The sequence below is a fragment of the Phyllobates terribilis genome, unplaced genomic scaffold (assembly GCF_046119375.1).
Source record: "Phyllobates terribilis strain yellow unplaced genomic scaffold, ASM4611937v1 Scaffold_5__5_contigs__length_657084704, whole genome shotgun sequence".
Lineage (NCBI taxonomy): Eukaryota > Metazoa > Chordata > Amphibia > Anura > Dendrobatidae > Phyllobates > Phyllobates terribilis.
Window position 1 is genome coordinate 606,102,591 of NW_027362765.1, and position 22,668 is coordinate 606,125,258.

The 22,668-nt window shown below is 42.7% G+C and overlaps 1 protein-coding gene across 1 annotated transcript in view; it reads right to left on the minus strand.

Annotated features, from left to right (window-relative positions):
• LRMDA (leucine rich melanocyte differentiation associated) overlaps positions 1 to 22,668 on the minus strand; it is a 1,575,514-nt gene that overhangs the window by 676,548 nt on the left and 876,298 nt on the right. Inside the window, exons 3-4 of the mRNA XM_073681467.1 lie at positions 16,177 to 16,303; positions 13,321 to 13,460 (exon numbers count right to left, since the gene is read on the minus strand). Of these exons, the coding sequence (XP_073537568.1) occupies positions 13,321 to 13,460; positions 16,177 to 16,303 (267 nt within the window). The remainder of the gene's footprint in view (positions 1 to 13,320; positions 13,461 to 16,176; positions 16,304 to 22,668) is intronic.

The window sequence follows — 22,668 nt, forward strand, 5'->3', positions numbered from 1 at the left end:
ATTATAGTGTATCTGTTAGAACATACTGGGCCTATCGGTTGTTCAGCACAGGGGTCCTAGCTGTCCTGGGCTAGGTGTGAGGGAAATTTATCTGTGTTTCTTTCTTGCATTTCCGTGGTAACTCAGTTTTTGTTGTTAGTAAAAAGTAGTTCCCTAACAAATTGCCTGGTTGTATTCTTTGTCCTTGGCCCGCGGTATTCTGGGTGAGACCACCACGGTACACAGTCTACACACCTACACCTGTTGGGAGGTGCCTGAGCAGAATTCTCCTTTAGTGTTAGGGCAGCTGCTAAGTTGCCAGGTCCCGTCCTGTTTCTGTCACTGAGCTCTGAACCTGTACCAGTGTCTTGTGTCTGTTCTTGTCTGAATCTGCTTCCCTGATCCAGTGTGGCCCAGGCCCGAACTCTGAACCAGAACCAGGGTCTGACCTTGTCTGAATTAGGACCTGTCTCTTAACCTGTTTGCATCCAAGTCTTGATCTTTACCTGTACCTGTTGCGTCTGAAAGATTCAGAGATAGATCAAGCTTCTGTGAATCAGTACAGTACTGTGTTCAAATCAGTACTTTCCTCCAAACCTGTTGTCTGATTCAGTCCCTACATCTAAACCCGCTGGGTCAGAAGTAGTACTTTTCCTTAACTAGCTGTGTCTGAATTAGTACCTATCTCTGTTGTCGCTGTGCAACATTAGTGATCAGTGTGTACACTTGCTAATTTAATCTAAGTATCCTGTATGAATCTGACCCGGTCGTTCCTGTGTGTACCTGTCCTTGTATTTGTCATGTGTGAACTTGGTCCTGTTTGTCTTGTGCGTACCTGTCCTTGTATTTGTCCTGTGTGAACCTGGTCCTGTCTGTCCAGTGAGAATCTGCGGCTCCCTGCATGTCCGTACCTGCGGTTCCATACCTGGCTGTGCCAGCAGTTCCCTGCCTGTTCGCACTTGCAGTTCCATACCTGGCCGCATCTGCGGTTCCCTGCCTGTCTGCATCTGCGGTTCCCTACCTGTCCGCACCTGCAGCTCCCTGCCTGTCCGTACCTGCGGTTTCTTGCCTGCCTGTCGGCTTATGCGGTTCTATACCTTGCTGCGCAAGAGGCTCCCTGCTTGTCCGCACTTGGTCGCATCTGCAGGTTCCTGCCTGTCCCCACCTGCGGTTCAGTACCTGCCTGTATCTGCGGTTCTGTACCTGTCCGTATCTGCGGTTCTGTACCTGTCCACTCCTGCAGTTGCCTGCCTGTCCGCTCCTGCGATCCCCACCACTCTCGTTGCACTTATTGTGACCTTGTTTGTTTCTGGGTGCAGGATTATATATCCTTTGTGAGTTTCACTGTAGCACACCAGGATCCCTTCTTTTGCAAGAAGTTCCCATTTGGTACGTTTTTCTTCGAGACTATGTAAAAATACCCTACTTCCAAATATTCTTATGTGTTGTAGTTCAGGCTTTTTGCTGTTCCATTAATCAAATGTAGTTTTCTCAGTTTACCTGTTACTTGTTAGTCTGTTTTGAAGCTAGCAAGCTGTCATCATTGCTTCGCCCCAATATGTTGTTGGCAAATCTGCGTCAAATAGCATACTTCTTACACTTTGACAAAGTGTCCGATTCCTTCTTTCTGCTATACCATTTCCTGAGTAGGAAACTGTCGGCATGTGAGAATAATTATTCCATTGTAGAAAAGGAATGCCTGACCATAAAGTGGGCTGTGGAGACAATGAAATGCTATCTCTTAGTGTGAGAATTTAAATTAGTGTCAGACCATGGCCCACTCAGGTGGATGAGGAAGGAAAAGGGGAAAAATGCTTGTGTTACCTGCTGGTTTCTAGCCCTGCAGTATTTCCACTTCCATGTAGAACATAGAGCCAGGAGATACATGGTTACGCTGATGCCCTGGCTTTAGGCAGGCCATGGCTTTAGGCAGAGGTGGGAGGTATCTAAAGTGTCTGTTAGACACCTAGTGGTTGGGAGATAAACTTGAAGTAATGCTTTAGAGCATATAGGACTAAAAGGGTTTAATCAGCCTTTACAGGTTAATTAAGAGCAGCTCACCATATCTCCACCCCTGGGTGTGATTCACTGGGTAAATTGAGAGCTGTTTGTCTCACACATGCTGTATGTATGGAAATTGCAGATCTCCTGGAGTAAATGCCATGGAGGCTGGACTCTAAGTCAACCAGCACTATTGTATGGACTTGTTAATATGTGTTTTATCTTGTGCTGGACAAAGGCTGTATTTAAGTTTTCTGGTGATGTAGTTTATGAGGATTGCAATAAACCAGTAGGACTTAAAATAAAAACTGCTCCTGTCTTACGCAGATGATCTGCTTTTTTTCATTAACAACACAGTCTTTTTTTTGCCAAGTCTGATGGCAGAATTCCATTTATACAATGGCTTACCTAATTTCAAAATCAATTACTCCAAGTTGGAAATCCTGAATATTAATATCCCTTTGTCTACGGTAGCACCCTTGAAAGAAATTTTTAGCTTTAAGTGGGCTAACTCAGATTTAAAATATTTGGGAATCATCCTACCAAGAGACATAGATTTGACATACTTGCTTAATTTCCCTAAATTACTACAATCAGTGAGGGAGAACTGCTTAAGATGGATGAGAAATGTGGGAGAAGTGCAATTTTCAAAATGAACGTTTTAAACCGAATTTTATATGTCATACAAGTTCTCCCTATTACGATTCCTTTGTCCTTCTTCAGGAGTTTAACATCAGTACAAACTAAGTTTATTTGGTCCGGCAAACCTCCTCGTATTAGAAGAACTATATTGCATTGCTATATAGCGCTGCCCGACTTCAGATCTTACTATATTGCCTCCCTCCTGCCTAGGATAATGGATTGGTGTAGAAATGGCCCTGAAAAAGCGTGGGTCGGGATTGAGCAAAGCTTTACAAATATCCCTCTCATATCGGCCCGCTGGTTGGACTCGTCTTTCCTCAAAGTACTTAAAACACATCCCAAAATTGGGGCTACTCTGGCTTGCTGTTCCCTTCCTGTAGTGCGTGACCACATCATACCACAATACTTTTACATGATTCCCATTTTGGGCAATCCACTTTTCCCCCTGGGTCTCAATAATAGTGTTTTCCGAGTTTGGATAAATAGGGGCCATTTCAGAATTTGTCATTTTGAAGTAGGACACTTGGCCTTTAAAGGATCATCTCCTTGGTATTTCTTCACCATTCACCGTAGATGCATGGAGAGTAGGTCAACTGTTGCATTTTTTTCTGTCACTCCCTCCTAGAGCCTTCTTTAATAGTGACAAAATGACGTTCGAGACAGCTTGCTCAAGTGAAGGACCTCTGATGCACACCTTGTCATTTTCATACTCTCTACTGATTAACCCACCAGACCTCACGCTTACCAGGTTTCAGACACAACAGGAAGGGGATTAGGCTTCCCTCTATCAAAAGACCAATGCAGGCAAATTTTTACTTTAACCCATAAACCGTTGATTTTCTCTTGTTTTCAAGAGGCCAGTTATAAATTGCTGTCTCAATGGTATAGAGTCCTGTTTCGACTACATTCAATTTTCCCAGAGACGAGTCCCATATGTTGGAGATGTGGCAGTGAGGAAGGTGATCTTCTACACATTTTTTGGTCACGCAAACTAATTACTCCTTTTCGGGATGAAGTACAATCAGCGATACGAACGTTCACTGATCTTGTGACTGACCTGACTCCTGCGCTTGTCCTTCTCCATCACTACGACATCGCGCTAAAAACATACAGGCATTCTATTCTGAGACACCTGATTGTGATGGCTCAGGGGTGCATACCCCTGCTCTGGAAAAAAATATACCGCTCTGACAATTGTCCTTTGGTTTTCTAAAATGAATGAGATGATGTTGAAGTTTTTATAAAACTTGGTTTTATTGGCTTGAGTTTAGATTTTCTGACGAGTACTGTGCATATCTCAGGGATCACCAAACACAGAACCCTTAATCTGAGTAACAACTCCCGCTCCCTTCCTAAGAATTTAATTTGACTAATGACTTCAATGTCAAGATGTTATGTTATATTTCTTTAGGTCACCTATATGAACATTGTACTAAGTTACTGCAGTCATCTACCAATGGGGCACACTCAGTGCCTCAAGTTTTGGTTGTTTCTTATGTAAATTAATGAACAAAAATAAAGAAATTTAAAAAAAACTGTTTCTGTGTCTACCTCTTTAAGAAGCCGTGTGAGTTGACCTACCACATTTGAAACAAATGCTTCTGGAAAATTTCTGAGAAAACCAGTATAAAAGGTGAATTTTTACATGTGATTTCCCAAAAAAGTTGGCTTATAACTGAAAATAGTGTCTAAAAATTATAATAATGGTATCTGTAATCATGGGTGTAGTTACCAGAGGAGCAGACATCGCATTTGCTATTGGGACCAACAACTATGGAGGCCCATTTCTACTCCTACAAAAGGTTCAGTTAGTGAAGAATATGTCAGGAGAAAGCCCCATGGTGATCTCTATGGTGTGCATTATCCCTTCTCTGAGTCTTCTCTTACTTTTTGCTTTATTCTTGTGCTGTGACAACACTGATGATATGTATGCATTTTACATGCACGCGACATCATTGTTTTTTTCCAAACGCTGTGATGTACTTACAGTACAGTAAGTGAATGGACCTTTTTTGTATGCATTATTCCTAGCTACACCTACTAGCTACACCTCATGTACATTTCCATAGTTAAACACTAGTGATGAGCAAGCACTAAAATGCTTGTGTACCAGTTACTCGGGTCTAGTAAATCGTAATGCTCGAGTGCTCGACCCGAGTAACAAGTACAATGTAAGTTAATGGGAAACTCGAACATTTTTCCGGTGCCCCCCCCTGGAAGCATCAAATCGATGGGAACAGTGCTGAAATGACATGGGAACAGCATAGGGAAGACCCCTGGAAGCATCTCTGAATCCCAAGTCACTGCTGCGAACAATGTTGTCAGAGTATTTCGCCACTTTTACGGACTGACAATGAAACATACAAAAAATAAGCTAAAATGGATTTTCCTGGAAATAGTGTTAAGAAACAATCTTTCCAGGGTAATGACTTGTATATAAGGCAAAATAAATAATCAAAATTAAAAATGCTCCTCCACAGCTTGAGCTATGTTCACACAGTGTTTTTGATGCGGTTTTTGCACTTTTGCATTGCTGTGAAAAATACATTCAGCAGCCAATGTAATTTTAACATTTTACTACCTTATCTGGCCATGTGATGTGTGAGACATGATCAGACACATCCTGTTTCATTTATGAAGGAGGGACTCTGAAAGTCATAAATCCTATGTTTACAGGGCCATCAGGCAGCCCTTACTATTGTTAAAGTGCCAGCAGTCGGCTCTCACTATTGTTAGAGGACCATTAGCCGGCTATGCTTAGCATAGCCGTACATTACTACTGCAATATAACGTATCCATCTGAGGTGGTCAAATTTTCTTTTTCATATATATTTTGGAAAGTTTGAAACTTGGATGTCCATCAAGCGGCCCTCTCAATTTATAGAGTGCCAGCAGACAGCCTTCACTATTTTTAGAGGGCCAGCAGGCATCTTGGGGACTGATGAGGCCAAGATAGAGCTTTTTCGTAACGTACATTATTTAACTGTTTACTGTAAATGGAATGATGCCTACATATAAAAAAACACAGTACTTACAGTCAAATATGATGGAGGTTCAAAGATATTTAGGGGTTGTTTTGTTGCCTCTGGCACAGGGTCCCTTGACTGTGTGCAAGGCATTATGAAATGTGAAGATTCCCAAAGGATTTTGTATCACAATGTAGTGCCCAGTGTCATAAAACGGGATTTGCATCCTAGGTCATGGGTCTTCCAGCAGGACAATGACCTCAATCATACTTCAAGATGTACCCAGAAATGGACTGGAGAGTTCTGAAGTGGTAATTCCAGCTCTAGTAGTGTGAAGTCTCCCACTGCTACCTTACATTCAGAAGCTACAGAGATGCTAAGAATGGACACATTAAATCAGTAAAAAAAAATTTAACTTTGATTCATTTCTGTCAAATTTGAAAAATAGTACAGATCACCGTAAAAATTATTGATTGGTCAGTGAGTGCATGGAAAATATCAATGAAGTAATGTTCTGTGGAAAAGATGTATGCAACAACAATGAACACTCATTTCCAGCTGATAATACCTCGCATCTGTCCCTATTGTAAATGCATCTAACAGCGGTATCAATAGGGAATAGAATAGGTTTTTGTTTTTTTTGCAGCACGGAGTATAAGACAATAATCGCTGACTAGATGCCTGTAAAATGCTATCCCTACTGCTATAGCTCACCCGTACATGAATGGCAGATAAGAGAGGTAAGATTGTACAATAAAAAATAGACTTTAACCGGCCCCGAAGGTTTTTTTGGGTACGTGGCAGCACCAAACTATGGAGGAACGCAATTGGAAAAAAGCAATCAAGTTATAGACAGTGAAAGAGATGTATGCGACCAGAATGAACACTCATTTACAGCTGATGATAGCTGCATTTAGAATAGGGACAGGGGCTAGGTAACAGCGGTATCAATAGGGACCAGAACTTTTTTTTTTTTGCTTGCAGCAGCAAGAGTATAAGGCAATAATCCCTGACTGGATGCATGTAATATGCTATACATAGTGCTATAGCTCACCCATACATGAATTTCAGATAAAAGTTAATATTGCAGAATATAGAATCTATTTGAATTGGCCTTCCTATTATTAAGGAGTGAGTCTCCTATACTGTTATTGCGCATGCAGTAAGTGCAAGGGCTGCCAAAATTAGGATGCACTCCAATACCAATTTGAAGAGATGTAGTGAAGGGCCTCAGAAAAATTGTATTAAAAATTATTAAGGAGTAGGTCTCCTATACTGTTAATGCGTATGCAGTAAGTGCAAGGGCTGTCAAAAATTAGGACGCACTCCAATACCAATTTGAAAAGACATAGTGGAGGACCTCAGTAAAAAAATTCAATTGTTCATTTTGATAGGTGTCAGCCTGTCAGCATTTTCAGTTGACAGGCAGATGCGCCTATCAGTTATAATAACCCCGGCGGCACTAAAAACCTGCTCCGACAAAACGCTAGTGACAGGGCAGGCCAGGACCACCAAGGTGTAGAGACAGTTCATGCCACATATCCAGCTTGGATACCCAATAGTTGTAAAGCACAGAGGAATCATGGAGGACGCTAGTATGGTCAGCAAGGTAATCCTTCAGCATCTTACAAAACTTTTCCCTCCTTGTCCGAGTACCCAGTGCATCAGGGCTTGAGCGTTGGGAGGGTCTGAGAAAACTGTCTCAGACCTCTGACAGTTTTCCCCTGCCTCTGCTGCATCTGGTTTGTTTCTCCCTCACCTGAAATTCTTGGTTGTCCAAGGAACTGTGACCTGTGCCGCCAGCATTGTCAGATGGGAATTTTTTCAAGAATTCTTCAACAATGGCCTTCTGGTACTGCAACATTTTATTAGACCTCTCCGCCATGGGAAGGAGAGATAGAAAGTTCTCCTTGTAATGTGGGTCTAGAAGTGTGACCAATCAGTAATTACTGTTACCCAAAATGCAAGGGTCACGGGCAAGGCAGCGGAGCATAAACTCAGCCATGTGTGCCAAACTGCCAACAGCCAAAACTTCCCTATCCCCACCAAGAGGACAACTGTTCATGTTCTCCTCCTCCTCATCCTCCTCCTCTTCAAGCCATCTATGCTGAACAGACGGTATGAATGTGGTGTGAGTAGTACTGTCTGTAGTGCGGGAAACCAGCTTCTGTTCCTCATCCTCATTATCACCCAATTCGCATTGAGGTGAGTTGAGGCTGAGCTGTGTAGCATCACTCTGTATAGTTCCTTGCTCCATCTCATCGTGCTCCGCCTGCAATGCCTCCTCTTTAATTGTGAGCAGCGAGCGTTTCAGTAGATAAAGAAGTGGGATGCCGCTCATCATCTTGGTCGAGTCCTCAAAGTTTTGGAGAATGGCACAGATGTCAGACATCCATGCCCACTCATCAGCTTTTATGTGCAGAGGCTGACCGGAATACCGATGGGTGTGTTAAAGCTGGTACTCAACAACTGCCCTATGCTGCTCACAAATCCTTTCCAACATATGCAACATTGAGTTTCAATGCGTGGGGACATCGCACAACAGTTGGTGAGCTGAAAGCTGAAAACGCTGCTGAAGCACTGTCAGGACAGCAGAAGCTGTAGCTAACTTTCGGAAATGGTCACACACGAGGCGTACTTTCACAAGCAGCTCAGGCAGATCTGGGTAGGTTTTGAGAAACCGTTGACCCACTAAGTTGAGCACACGGGCCAGGCATGGTATGTGTGTGAGGTTGCCAAGTTTCAGAGATGCCACCAGGTTCTGGCTATTGTCACACATAACCAAGCCTGGTTTTAGGCTCAGCGGTGAATGCCACAGATCTGCCTGCTCTGTTACAGCTTTCAACAACTCTGCAGTGGTGTGCGGTTTGTCACCTAAGCACATTAGCTTCAGCAGAGCCTGTTGCTGCTTGGCCGAGGCAGTGCTGCAGTGCTTCCAGCTTGCGACTGATGTGGTCATTTCGGAGATGGAGGCTGAAGAGGAAGAGGAGGTGCAGGAGTTGCTATAGAATGTGCAGGCAACCCTGATTGACCCAGGCACCGCAATCCTTGGCATCGGGAGACGTGTTCCATCCCAGGGCCTGACTGGGTCCTGACTTCCACTATATTCGCCCCGTGTGCAGTCAGTGAAATGTACTGTCCCTGGCCGCAAGCACTTGTTCACGTGTCTGTGGTTAGGTGGACCTTACCAGTAACTGCGTTGGTGAGGGCACGGGTAATGTTCTGGGACACGTGCTTGTATAAGGCGGGGATGGCACACAGGGAGAAATAGTGGCGGCTGGGACCGAGTACCGATGGACAGCCACCACCATGAGGTTGCGGAAAGCTTCTGTCTACACGAGCCTAAAAGGCAACATTTCCAGTGCAAGTAGTCTAGAAATGTGGCAGTTTAGTATTGTGGCCTGTGGGAGGGTAGCTGCGTATTTACGCTTGCATTCCAAGGACTGTAGTAGGGACAACTGAACGCTGCACTGGGACGTGGTTGCTGACGGTGGTGGTTGCAAGTATGCAACGCAAGTTGCAGGGTAGGAGGCATATTCGCCTGCATCATGGACAGGGGGGGGATTGGCGTGCCTGCACAACAGTAGAACAGGCAGTGGTGTCACCCACAGACACCGGATTTGGACCCTGGAGTTTGGCCCAACTAGTCTGGTGCTATCATGTGCCTGAGCATGCTGGTCGTGGTCAGGCTGGTAGTTTTGCTGCACCTTTTAATGCTGGAATGGCAGATGTTGCAAATGATCTTTTTTGGGTTAACTAGACAGTCTTTAAAAAGGAGCCAGACTCGGGAAGACCTAACAGTTGGACTGGCAACTTCCCTCGTATTAGTGTTTTGGGGAACAGTTGCCCGCCTTGGCCATCCCACTGCTTCTTCCTGCCTGTTGTGGTGCGACGCCTCTCTCCCCCACTGCGCTGCTGTCCTTGCTATGCATGTCACCTTCGCAGGTTAGGTGAGTGACTTCATCATCCACCACCTAGTCTTCCATGTACGTGCACCCTGGGCCTCCTCCTGACTTGCTGGCAATTGTGTCTCATTATTATCCACCTCTTGCGACAGTAATTGCACTTTCCCACCATCGCCTTGGTGCGACCGTGGTGCTCAAATATTTGGGCATCGCTACATGCGATCTCCTCATGCCCCGCTTGAAGCGGACAGAGCGAGAGGCCAGAAATTAATAAATGGAAATGTGAACAGCTCTTGGGAGTGTCCAAGTGTGGGATCACTTGTCTCCGGGCACTCGACATGGTGGGAGGAAGGAGGATCAGGGTGAGGAATATGTGGTCCGGACTCACAGCTACTGAGACTGGACCGTGTGGAAGACAGGGTGGTGGCAAACTGACTGGAAACATTATCTGCTATCCAACCAACAACCTTTTCACACTGGTCTGGCTCCGTGGCCCCCTAGATAGTGGGACAGGAAGCTAGGTCGACATGATTGCTGTGCTCCCTCAGTAGGCACAGTTTCATCTTGCCCATGGCCTCGGCCTCTGCGTGCACCATCAGTATCACATCCACTTCCCCGTCCTTTAGGGATCATACTCATCTGCGAGAAAAACGGACGAGTGCAATCTGATAAAAATTCAGATTGCATTCTGACCAATGTTAATCTATGAGTTATAGTGATACTCATTATCACACAATCCGTGTTGAGATGAGTTGAGGCTGAGCTGTGTAGCATCACCCTGTATAGTTCCTTGCTCCATCTCATTGTGCTCCGCCTGCAATGCCTCCTCTTTAATTGTGAGCAGAAAGCATTTCAGTAGCTAGAGAAGCACGATGGTGATGCTAATTATGGCGTCATCACTGCTCAACATCGTGGTCGAGTCCTCAAAATTTTGGAGAACGGCACAGATGTCAGACATCCATGCCCACTCATCAGCACTTATGTGCAGAGGCTGACCGGAATACCGACGGGTGTGTTGAAGCTGGTACTCAACAACTGCCCTCTGCTGCTCACAAATTCTTTCCAACATATCCAACATATGCAACATTGAGTTCCAATGCGTGGTGATATCGCACACCAGTTGGTGAGCTGAAAGCTGAAAACGCTGCTGAAGCACTGTCAGGGCGGCAGAAGCTGTAGCTGACATTCAGAAATGGGCACACACACTGCGTACTTTCACAAGCAGCTCAGGCAGATCTGGGTAGGTTTTGAGAAACCGCTGAACCACTAAGTTGAGCACATGGGCCAGGCATGGTATGTGTGTGAGGTTGGCAACGCTACATGCGATCTCCTCATGCCCGGCTTGAAGTGGACAGAGCTAGAGGCCAGAATCTATAAATGGAAATGTGAACAGCTCTTGGGAATGTCCAAGTGTGGGATCACTGGTCTCCGGGCACTCGACATGGTGGGTGGAAGGAGGATCAGGGTGAGGAATATGTGGTCCGGACTCACGGCTACTGAGACTGAACCGTGTGGAAGACAGGGTGGTGGCAAACTGACTGGAAACATTATCTGCTATCCAACTAACAACCTTTTCACACTGGTCTGGCTCCATGGCCCCTTAGAAAGTGGGACAGGAAGCTAGGTCGACATGATGTGAGTGCTTGTTGTGCTCCCCTCAGAAGGCATAGTTTCATCTTGCCCACGGCCTGGGTGTCTGCGTGAACCATCAGCATCACGTCCACTTCCCCGTCCCTTAGGGCTCATACTCATCTGCGAGAAAAATGGATGAGTGCAATCAAACAAAAATTCGGATTGCATTCTGACCTATGTTAATCTATGAGTTACAGCTAATCTGCGATTTTTTTCTCAGCTGAAATCGGACAGAGAAAAAAAAGCAGCATGCTGCGATTTGCCACGTATATTGGACGAGCCTCGCCAATGCAAGTCAATGGGGGCAAGAAAATAAACAGACGGCATACGGACCATCCGTATGCCATCCGATTTTTAACGATAATTACAATTCTGTAGCATTGAACACTGTATGTGGTCCTGTAAATGATTGTAGGATAATAGTTGCAGAGAAAAAAAAGGCATTGCATACAGATGTCATACGGATGCAATGTGAGAAAAAAAATCGCATTGTACTCCCATGATGCTCATCCTACTTTTCAGGAACAACATCGGACCATCTATTTTCTTGCAGATGAGTATGAGCCCTTACCACGTGCCTTGCCTATTTTAAATGGAGTTTAATATTTTACAGCTTGCAAAAAAGGTCAGGATTATTACCACAGTAATATATGATCACATCTGATGACCAATTTTTTTATGCAGCGCTGGTATACTGATGCTATTGGTCAGCGTCCAAGTGTCGATATGTTTTGGACACACAACTGGCAGACTTTAAATGGAGTATAAAATTTTGCAGCTTTCAAAACATGTCCGGTTTATAACCGCAGTAAAAGCTGATCACGTCTGATGACCAATGTTTTTTATGTAGTGCCGGTATAGCGATGCTATTGGTCAGCGACCAAGTGTGGATATGTTTTCAATGCACAACTACCACACTTTAAATGGAGTATAATATTTGCCAGCTTCCAAAAAATGTAAGGATTATTACGGAAGTAATATTTGACCTGGAGCTCCGCTCAGTGAGCGGTGTCTTGTCACTCACTGAGCGCAGCACTGATCCAGGGACCGCTCGCTGCAACGGCTCAGTTTCCCTGGCTCCTCGGCATGGCCGGTCGCATGGATTACAGTGGGGGACACTTAAGACAGGTGAGTATATGGATTTTTTTTTATTATTCTTATTTTTTTACAGGTGGACACTGCGGCAGCAGACACTACTACTCTCATTATTGTCCCTGCTGGTGCTGATCACAGCACCGGCAGGGAACCATGATGAGGGCAGCGGTCAGCACCCGGCACTTGGGAACAGCGCTAACTGTACTGCTGATTCCCAAGCGCTGGTACGTGTGCTCCTGATGCTGCACACGGGTGGTACGCGACTGCCACATGTGTGACACATGTGTGCCATACACGGACACACGGACATCTCCAGTATGGGTTTTTCTGCTATCAGAAATATCCGGACATGTGAAACCGCCCTTAAACACATCTTTTAAAGATTTTAGCAGCATTAGCCTGCACATATCAGACTACAAGCGTTATATAGAAATAAATAGCATCGTTCTGAATCACCAATTCCAATCTTGACCATAACGGACAATACATTTGTTGTTTTGATCTCTGTTTCAGGCACCACACCAAAGTAAACCTCATTGGGGGCTTTTAATTAATACATTTTTTTATTTAATGATTATCTGTCCAATAAAGACTGAAGCACTGAATATAAAATATATTTAAACACAAGTGACTGCATGGTGTGACAGGATTTAGAAAGGCACATGGACTAATAGTTAAAGAACATTGCCCTTTGTATATATTTGAGATTTTACTACAAAATCAGACCCGGACATGCCATACACACCAGGTGCGAGCACTCGCAAATAAGAGCATTTACCTCTAGTAACATCCACATTTGGGATTGGGTGATTTGGCATATAAATTTCAATGCAGTCTGGAAAAGGGAAGAACGTTTCCAAGCACCTCTAGTACTCTCTCTCTCATAGGCAGAAGACAAGCCAGTAAAATCCAACATGATCAATGCAATTTCACATTGACAGTAAATGATGTAGGAATGTTCGTGAGTCCTCCCAAAAATTGTACTGCCATCTGCAGAATATGGGCTTCATAAGTTACATAATGTAAGGTTGTGATGGAATATCTGAAAGACTGAAAGAGGTGCCCAATGCAAGTGTGAACACAGACTTTGCGCTACTCACCTGTATCTTTGGTAGTCATCTTCATCATTCTCTGTGCTTACAAGTTCATTGGGACAAGCCTGGTTTCCAAGCAAGCTGAGATATTCCAGGGCTGGAGCTGATGTAGCTAATGTGTCCAAAAGGTAATCCAGCTCAGTCAGGTATTGCAAGAAATGTTAAATCAATACAACAATGTCATTGTACAATATGTTACATCATTATTTTACTGAATTTATTTTAGTAAAGGGTTTGGTATAAAAATGATAAATATGGCGGCCTAGATAGTCACTTCTCTTCTCTATCGGTTGAAGCAGTTATTTATGCTCCTCAACATAGAAATTGTAACATCACGAAGGAATAGCCGTGGAATGATGGAAATCACAGGATGGAGACATGTTACTGATCTGAAAATGATGAAATAATGGAAACAATATTTTTAAAACATCTCGATTTGTTCAGTATGGAGTATGAGCGCCACATGCAGAAATCTTTACACTTACACATCTTGTCTGCTATCACTGAGGTTATTAATGGTTGTCTGAGGGAGATGCTGCCGTACTGAATGACTTGGGCAAATCATCAAGAGTCGCTGCTGACAGATCCCCTTACAATTGCTGACGAGTGACATCCCAAATGATGACTTGTCTTCCGTCGAGCACATGTGGCATGGTGTTGTCGTGCCGTTGTGCTCCCGGGACACTTTGGATTAATATCCGTACCACTGGTTCCACGACCAACTCAATGTAACGCTGAGCTGTTAATGTATCTGGGATGAGACTGTAGGGGACTGACTACCATACATTATGACACCAAACATCATATTCTTGGAAGTAGGTCCAGTGTGACGTTTTCTCTTGAAAGCCTCTTTATGACGTTACCCATGTAGTCTCCAGACCAATCTCCGGTTGTCATTGCATCAAAGATAAAAGCGGAACTCATCACTGAAGAGGACAGATCTCCATTCAAGCTTTGCATATCATTAGCATTTCTATTGACCCTGTGATTTCCATAAGTCCACAACTTTCCTTTTTTTGGTGTTAAATGGAGCTGAGATTTACTACCAGACACATCCCAAGGACAACTATTGTGCTCGTCTTTGACCTGCAGCTGAGCTGAAATACCAGATACTGCTAATCCCATCCAATGTATTTTTATTCTCAAATAGCCTTCTGCCAAAAAACATTTTTAGAAGTCTCAGATTATTTAATATAATATTATGTTTTTATCATCTGACCTTGTGATACTGTGGTGTTGAATTGATGGCCTATCCTCAAAGTGTTGCCAATGCTCCAGAGGGTACTGCACCACTAGTGGCCGTCCCTGTGTATGGCTTATCCTCGTACTAGAGCTCTGCCCAACTATGCGGCATTAATACATTATATATATATATAGATGAAAAGCAGACATGAAAAAGCTCTCATATATTGAACAATATTACCATTTTCTACACTGATCTACTATTATCTAATCATTAGTTTCATAAGAACAGGCTGTTTACTGCAAAATATCATGCCTGCTACAGTATATATACTGCATACTGGTATTTTACCACCAGAGGGCACATGCACAGACCAAGAAACAGTTTTGTTTTTCTTTACTTTTACGATTTTATGGAGAGAATTTTAATATTTGAATTGTTTTACTTTAAAAGTAAAATGACAAATTCTTAATTGCTAATTTTTATCTAAAGTGACAATTTTGTTTTTATTCACCTTGCAATTGATATCTTTTTCTAGGTCTAAAATAATATTACCCAGAATCTGATGCAAACTTTCTTCAATTCTGTTGAGGATGAATTTACTCATTATTGATATTACTTTGAGGTATACAGCAAAAACACTTTCTGTTAAATATTGGTAATATTGCAGAACTGCAGAAAGCTCAGGGTTAACACAGAGGTTGTCATGTTAACTTAAAATATCAACGGGGTTGTCCAATCCTGCTTAACCCCTTCTTAAAAGCTAAAGTCCCCCAGATAAAATAAAAAAACATGTACTCAATTCCCAGACTGGCACTAATGGCAGACCGGCACTAATGGCAGACCGGCACTAATGGCAGACCGGCACTAATGGCAGAATGGCACTAATGGCAGAATGGCACTAATGGCAGACCGGCACTAATGGCAGACTGGCACTATTGGCAGACCGGCACTAATGGCAGACCGGCACTAATGGCAGACCGGCACTAATGGCAGAATGGCACTAATGGCGGAATGGCACTAATGGCAGACCGGCACTAATGGCAGACCGGCACTAATGGCAGAATGGCACTAATGGCAGACCGGCACTAATGGCAGACTGGCACTAATGCTCTGCAGCCTTGATAGTTTCATCAGACAGAACAATTCGGCCTGACAGAGGTTTGAAAGCTGTAGCCGATCAGCAGTTGTAACATAAGAATGTCATGTGACCACGGGAAGACAGCACAGATAATGCTGAAAGGGCGCCGGTCTGGGAGGTGATTATTTGTTTTTTTTTTTGTTTTTTTTATGTGGGCAACTTATACATTTAAAATCAACCCTATTGACTTAAAATAGTTTCCATCATTTTACTGGAAAAAAATAGCGGAATCTTGTAACAGAGGCTCCAAAACAGATGTGAGCTTATCCAAGTCACAGAAAAGAGGGAATCTGTAGCTATACACATTCCTTCCAATTTCTTTATTACTGTAGGTGTCTTTAAACAAACTATATTAATTTACCCCCAACACTATAATTTACTGAATGTGTCAGATCTGTAAAGGGCACTTGGACTGTGCTGATGCTGTGCTTTTGATAGGGATCAAAAGCACAGCATCAGCACAGTCCAAGTGCCCTTTACAGATCTGACACATTCACCCAGGAACTGGAGGCTACATTCCTAGCGTTTTAAAGGATATCTCATTCTTATTTAGGGTCAATGTGTGCAGGTAAGAGAGTAGAGGGAAGGTGATATGGTTTCCCAGTTGATTGTTGTCTAGTATTAGCTCTTCTAGGCACACAAAATCTTCAAGCCCTTCCAGGGATCTGTAGAGAGAGAAAAAAAAGCCCATAGGTAAAATTACACAGTCCTGGAACGGCTGATAGCAACTATAGTGAAGCTTCACTTAAAGCAGGGATGTCAAGCTTAAACACACAGAAAGCCAAAATCGTGGGCCAACCAGTATACAGTATAATGGGCCCCACATAGTCCTAAACACAGTATAATGGGCCCACATAGTTCTCCATACAGTATAATGGACGTCACCTAGTCCTCCATACAGTATAATGGGCCCCACATAGTCCTCCATACAGTATAATGGGCCCCACATAGTCCTCCATACAGTATAATGGGCCCCACATAGTCCTCCATACAGTATAATGGGCCCACATAGTTCTCCATACAGTATAATGGACGTCACATAGTCCTCCATACAGTATAATGGATGTCACATAGTCCTCCATACAGTATAATGGGCCCCACATAGTCCTCCATACAGTATAATGGATGTCACATAGTCCTCCATACAGTATAATGGGCCCACATAGTTCTCCATACAGTATAATAGACGTCACATAGTCTTCCATACAGAATAATGGCCCCTCAGTGATGGCAGTTCTGGTGTGGGGGGCCAAATGTAACCACGGGCCGGAGTTTGACATGTATGACCTAGAGGAAATGTCAGACCCAGCATCTTTGTAATAGGCTTTACTGTGTACCATAGAAACACTTGATATCCATAGAGTAAACCATGAATGTGATGTCCATAGAGAGTGCAGGATACTCTGTAATTTTCAATATCTGACTTATATTGGCGAACAGCAGACATTTATCAATAGTTTGTAGCGAACATTATAAAGAAGGTAGTGAGGAAATGTAGAGATTTCAACATGTAATGTAACATTTTTTGGATCACTGTCACATACAGTTATATGAAAAAGTTTGGGCACCCCTATTAATCTTAAGCTTAATGTTTTATAAAAATTGGTGTTTTTGCAACAGCTATTTCAGTTTGATATATGTAATAACTGTTGGACACAGTAATGTTTCTGCCTTGAAATGAGGTTTATTGTACTAACAGAAAATGTGCAATCTGCATTCAAACAAAATTTGACAGGTGCATAAGTATGGGCACCCTTATCATTTTCTTGTTTTAAATACTCCTACCTACTTTTTACTGACTTACTAAAGCACTTTTTTTGGTTTTGTAACCTCATTGAACTTTGAACTTCATAGCCAGGTGTATGCAATCATGAGAAAAGCTACTTAAAGTGGCCACTTGCAAGTTGTTCTCCTGTTTGAATCTCCTCTGAAGAGTGGCATCATGGGCTCCTCAAAACAACTGTCAAATGATCTGAAAACAAAGATTATTCAACATAGTTGTTCAGGGGAAGGATACAAAAAGCTGTCTCAGAAATTTAACCTGTCAGTTTCCACTGTGAGGAACCTAGTAAGGAAATGGAAGAACACAGGGACAGTTCTTGTTAAGGCCAGAAGTGGCAGGCCAAGAAAAACATCAGAAAGGCAGAGAAGAAGAATGGTGAGATCAGTCAAGGACAATCCTCAGACCACCTCCAGAGAGCTGCAGCATCAACTTGCTGCAGACGGTGTCACTGTGCATCGGTCAACTATACAACGCACTTTGCACAAGGAGAAGCTGTATGGGAGAGTGATGCGAAAGAAGCCGTTTCTGCAAGCACGCCACAAACAGAGTCGGCTGAGGTATGCAAAAGCACATTTGGAGAAGCCAATTTCTTTTTGGAAGAAGGTCCTGTGGAATGATGAAACCAAGATTGAGTTGTTTGGTCATACAAAAAGGCGTTATGCATGGCGGCAAAAAAACAGCATTCCAAGAAAAACACTTGCTATCCACAGTAAAATTTGGTGGAGGTTCCATCATGCTTTGGGGCTGTGTGGCCAATGCCGGCACCGGGAATCTTGTTAAAGTTGAGGGACGCATGGATTCCACTCAGTATCAGCAGATTCATGACAATAATGTTCAAGAATCAGTGATAAAGTTGAAGTTACGCAGGGGATGGATCTTTCAGCAAGACAATGATCCAAAACACCGCTCTAAATCTACTCAGGCATTCATGCAGAGGAACAATTACAATGTTCTGGAATGGCCATCCCAGTCCCCAGACCTGAATATCATTGAACATCTGTGGGATCATTTGAAGAGGGCTGTCCATGCTCGGCGACCATCAAACTTAACTGAACTGGAATTGTTTTGTAAAGAGGAATGGTTAAAAATACCTTCATCCAGGATCCAGGAAATCATTAAAAGCTACAGGAAGCGACTAGAGGCTGTTATTTTTTGGAAAAGGAGGATCTACTAAATATTAATGTCACTTTTCTGGTGAGGTGCCCATACTTATGCACCTGTCAAATTTTGTTTGAATGCAGATTGCACATTTTCTGTTAGTAAAATAAACCTCATTTCAAGGCAGAAACATTACTGTGTCCAACAGTTATTACATATATCAAACTGAAATAGCTGTTGCAAAAACACCAATTTTTATAAAACATTAAGCTTAAGATTAATAGGGGTGCCCAAACTTTTTCATATAACTGTATCTCTCTACATAGGAATCCATATTCTGCCATTTTTCCCGAATATGAACACTGGCATACATCAGGCCATGCTACATGTACATTTTCACTGACATTTTCCAAGAAGAAAAGGGAACCAACCACAGAAAAAGGGCATGTACTCTATATAATGGACTGTGTAGAGGATTTGTCTTCATTAATAGTCAAGGAAAACCGTTTTAGACAAAATTTCATTTAGCATCCTCAATGACATTAATATTTTTGGCTTAAAAGATGGACATGATCTGAAAGGTGGGCAAACTTTCCAAAGTTTCATATTTATTTATCTGTATTGTATTTATTTTACTTGCTTATATAGCACAATTAATTCCACAGCACTTTACAGAAATCATCGCTGTCCCCATTGAGACTCACAATCTACATTTCCTACCAGTCTGTAGGAGTGGTTTAGACTACCTCAGACCTCCTGGAGGAACTAGAGCTAAATAGTGGTCACATATCACAGCAATGTCCTAATACGTATGGACTAAAAATCCACAAGCTCCGGACAACAGCATTATGTAATTTAACTCCTTTAAAGCCTGGGGCGTATTAGTACGCCCCAGGCCATCACCCCAGGTTCAGCGTGGGCTCCGGCGCTGAGCCCGCACTGAACCGGGCACATGTCAGCTGATCTATACAGCTGACATGTGCCCGCAACAGCTGCGGATGGAATCATGATCCATCCGCGGCTGTTAACCAGTTAAATGCCGCTGTCAATCTCTAACAGCAGCATTTAACATCGCCGCGCCGGAAGCGCAGCATTAGCCCCGCCCATCACGGGTCACCGATGGGTTGCGGGTCACCGATGGGTTGGCATGACAACTCGGGGTCTGCAGCAGATCCCTGTCGTTGTCATGTCTTAATTGCTATGAGCGCCACCCAGTGGTTGGTGCTCATAGCAAGTGAGCATTTCTACTGTATACAGTGTAAAAAAAATGTTTTTAAAAATATATATATATAAAAAAGTTTAAATCACCCCCTTTCACCCCATTCAAAATAAAATGATAAAAAAAAAAAAACACATACACATATTTGGTATCACCACGTTCAGAATCGCCCGATCTATCAATATAGAAAAAGAATTAATCCAATCGGTAAACGGCGTAGCAAGAAAAAAATTCTAAACGCCAGAATTAAGTTTTTTTGGTCACCGCAACAGTGCAATAAAATGCAGTAACGGGCGATCAAAACATCGGATCTACCCCAAAATGGTATCAATAAAAACATCAGCTCTGCACGCAAAAAATAAGCCCTCACCCGGCCCCAGATCCTGAAAAATGGAGACGCTACGCGTCTTGGAAAATGGCGCCATTTATTTTTTTATTTATTTATTTTTTAGCAAACTTTGGATTTTTTTCACCGCTTAAATAAATAATAACCTATACATGTTTGGTGTCTACGTACTCGTAATGACCTGGAGAATAAGAATGGCAGATCAGTTTAGCATTCGGTGAACATGGTAAAATAAAAACCCAAAAAACAACTGTGGTATTGCACTTTTTTTTGCAATTTTACCGCACTTGGAATTTTTTTCCCGTTTTACAGTACACGATATGGTAAAATCAGTGATGTCGCCATATTGACAAAAAAATAAAAACGCTATGGCTCTGGGAACAAAGGGAGCAAAAAACGAAAACGCAAAAACAGAAACAGAAAATCCCAAGGTCCTTAAGGGGTTAAACAAACGTTTTTCTTGGCTCCCAGAGGCCACGTGTAAATCATAAATAAGAGAGCTTCAGTAAAATGTGTACAATACTCCTGAAAATGCCACGGGTTTACAAGGAAGGGTCACGTTATCCCAGTAGTACCTCACTATTAGAGCTGTGAGTCTGCCCAGGCCACCAGGATCCATCATAGCTAAGAAGAAAAAGACAAGCTGGCTCCTCTATCCCTGATGCTTACATGAGAGGCACAGAAGTGCTGGACCTTACAGTTTTAGCATAGGGGAGTGAACTTATGGGAAATAAGCTCAGAAGGGGGTCTTCTTTTCAGTTTTATGCTTGAGTCTCATCTTCTCCTGTGCCAAGTACGATGCTGATTGCAACTTCACATCAGACCGTAGTTTGTTTGTTTGTTTTTTAAATCCAGACATCCTAAACTGCAACTGAATCTAACAAGAGAAAAGATTCACCTGAAACCTTGTTATAGTGTACAAAAAACAAAACTACAAAAAAACAAATCATTCTGTAAATATTGTAAAGGTGGAAAAAGGACAATGCCCAAAACGCCAGTGAGATGTATTTGTCAATGTCTGGCATCTCCTAGCACCTAGTCTTCCCTGGACCCAACCTCCATTCCCAAGATAAATAAGGCTGTCACATTTCACCTTCAATCCCTGGGCACAAATTTAAGATGTCATCCATCATTCATGCCTGAGTAAATATCAGCCACCCCTTTCTGTCTACTCCCTTGCAACATCAATAAATAGAGCATAGGATTGGAGGGTATAATTTTGAGTTTAACTCATTCACATTTGAGCAGAACTTACTGGCTCCAAATGTTTTCTCTTCCATCTCTGTCTATCCTGTTGCTCTCTTCTTGGCTGAAACAAGGTCCTCTGGGGCAAGTAGTGCATCATGTCCAGTCAATAGCACATATTTGTGCACTGCAAGGACATAGCATAAATCAACAGTGACAGCAGGAAGGCTCAGAAGAGGCCTGACACACAGCTAAGCATTTATAGTAAATAATTCCCAGCAGGAATTAACCAACTGGCAGCAAGAAAATCTGGCAAAGTAGATGGTTAAAGTTAACCAGTTGGAAGACATTTTTAAATAACCCTCAAGGGAAATAACGAATGCTGTTACATCAAATGAAAAGCCAAACACCAGACAACCTGTGAGACTGGTACCAAGGTCAGGAGCAATACAGAAGTGTTTTAACAGTTAAAACACACAGTAGAATTAAGAAAAAAATGCTTGTTACTAGAGATGAGCAGATCGATACACTACGAATCAACTTCAAGTTGAATTTCATGAAAATCACTGGCTCTGCAAATTTGAACAATTTGCTATACAATTCCCACAGATTGCAGAAAAAAATAACAGCACCATTTCATACATTGTTGAAAAGTGAGCTCACATGAACTTAGCCTCGGCCGAGTGGACTTTCCCATAATGCCCAGCAGCTATAACGTGGTCTGGCGCAACCAATCAGGGGTGACTATCACAGGGACCATAGAAGATGAGAGCAGGGAAAGCAGTGACCATTTTAGGATTTTACAACCAAGGAATAGGAGGTCTGAGTGCACAGCTCATCATTACAGATAGGAATAGAAAGGCCTAAATCAGTGCTGGAAAACATAGAAATTGGAGTGGTAGTCTCAGTCTGGGAGTAATAATCCAAAAATTAAAATGAAGGGGAAGTGCTGGACTTGCGGAGTCTGTGTAATTGTAAATTGATTGGTCTGCGTTGTACTGCAGTACTGGCCACTTAATAAGACCATTGTTTTTTTAATTCTTAAATTTGCAGTACAAGTTCCCTAAGAGCTAATTTTTGTACTGAAGAAAAATACACAAACCAAATCTTGTAAGGCATCTGTCCCAAAAAGGGAGAATTTTATCACCGTTATTACAATTTGAGCACCTAAAAAAGTCTGAAACGACCGTGTTTAGTTAAATAGGGTGTTGTTTATCACCGGTCACCATCCATTGTCCCCTTGCCAGATAGGTTCAGGTCACTTAGACATCATTAAGGATGTGATTGTGTTAAAGAGCTTAATAGGGCTTAATACAGTCCTAGGAAACCTTGTTATACACGTCTTTTCCAGACAATTAGAGGATTTGCAGTATTGAAGTTCACAGTGAATTTATATACC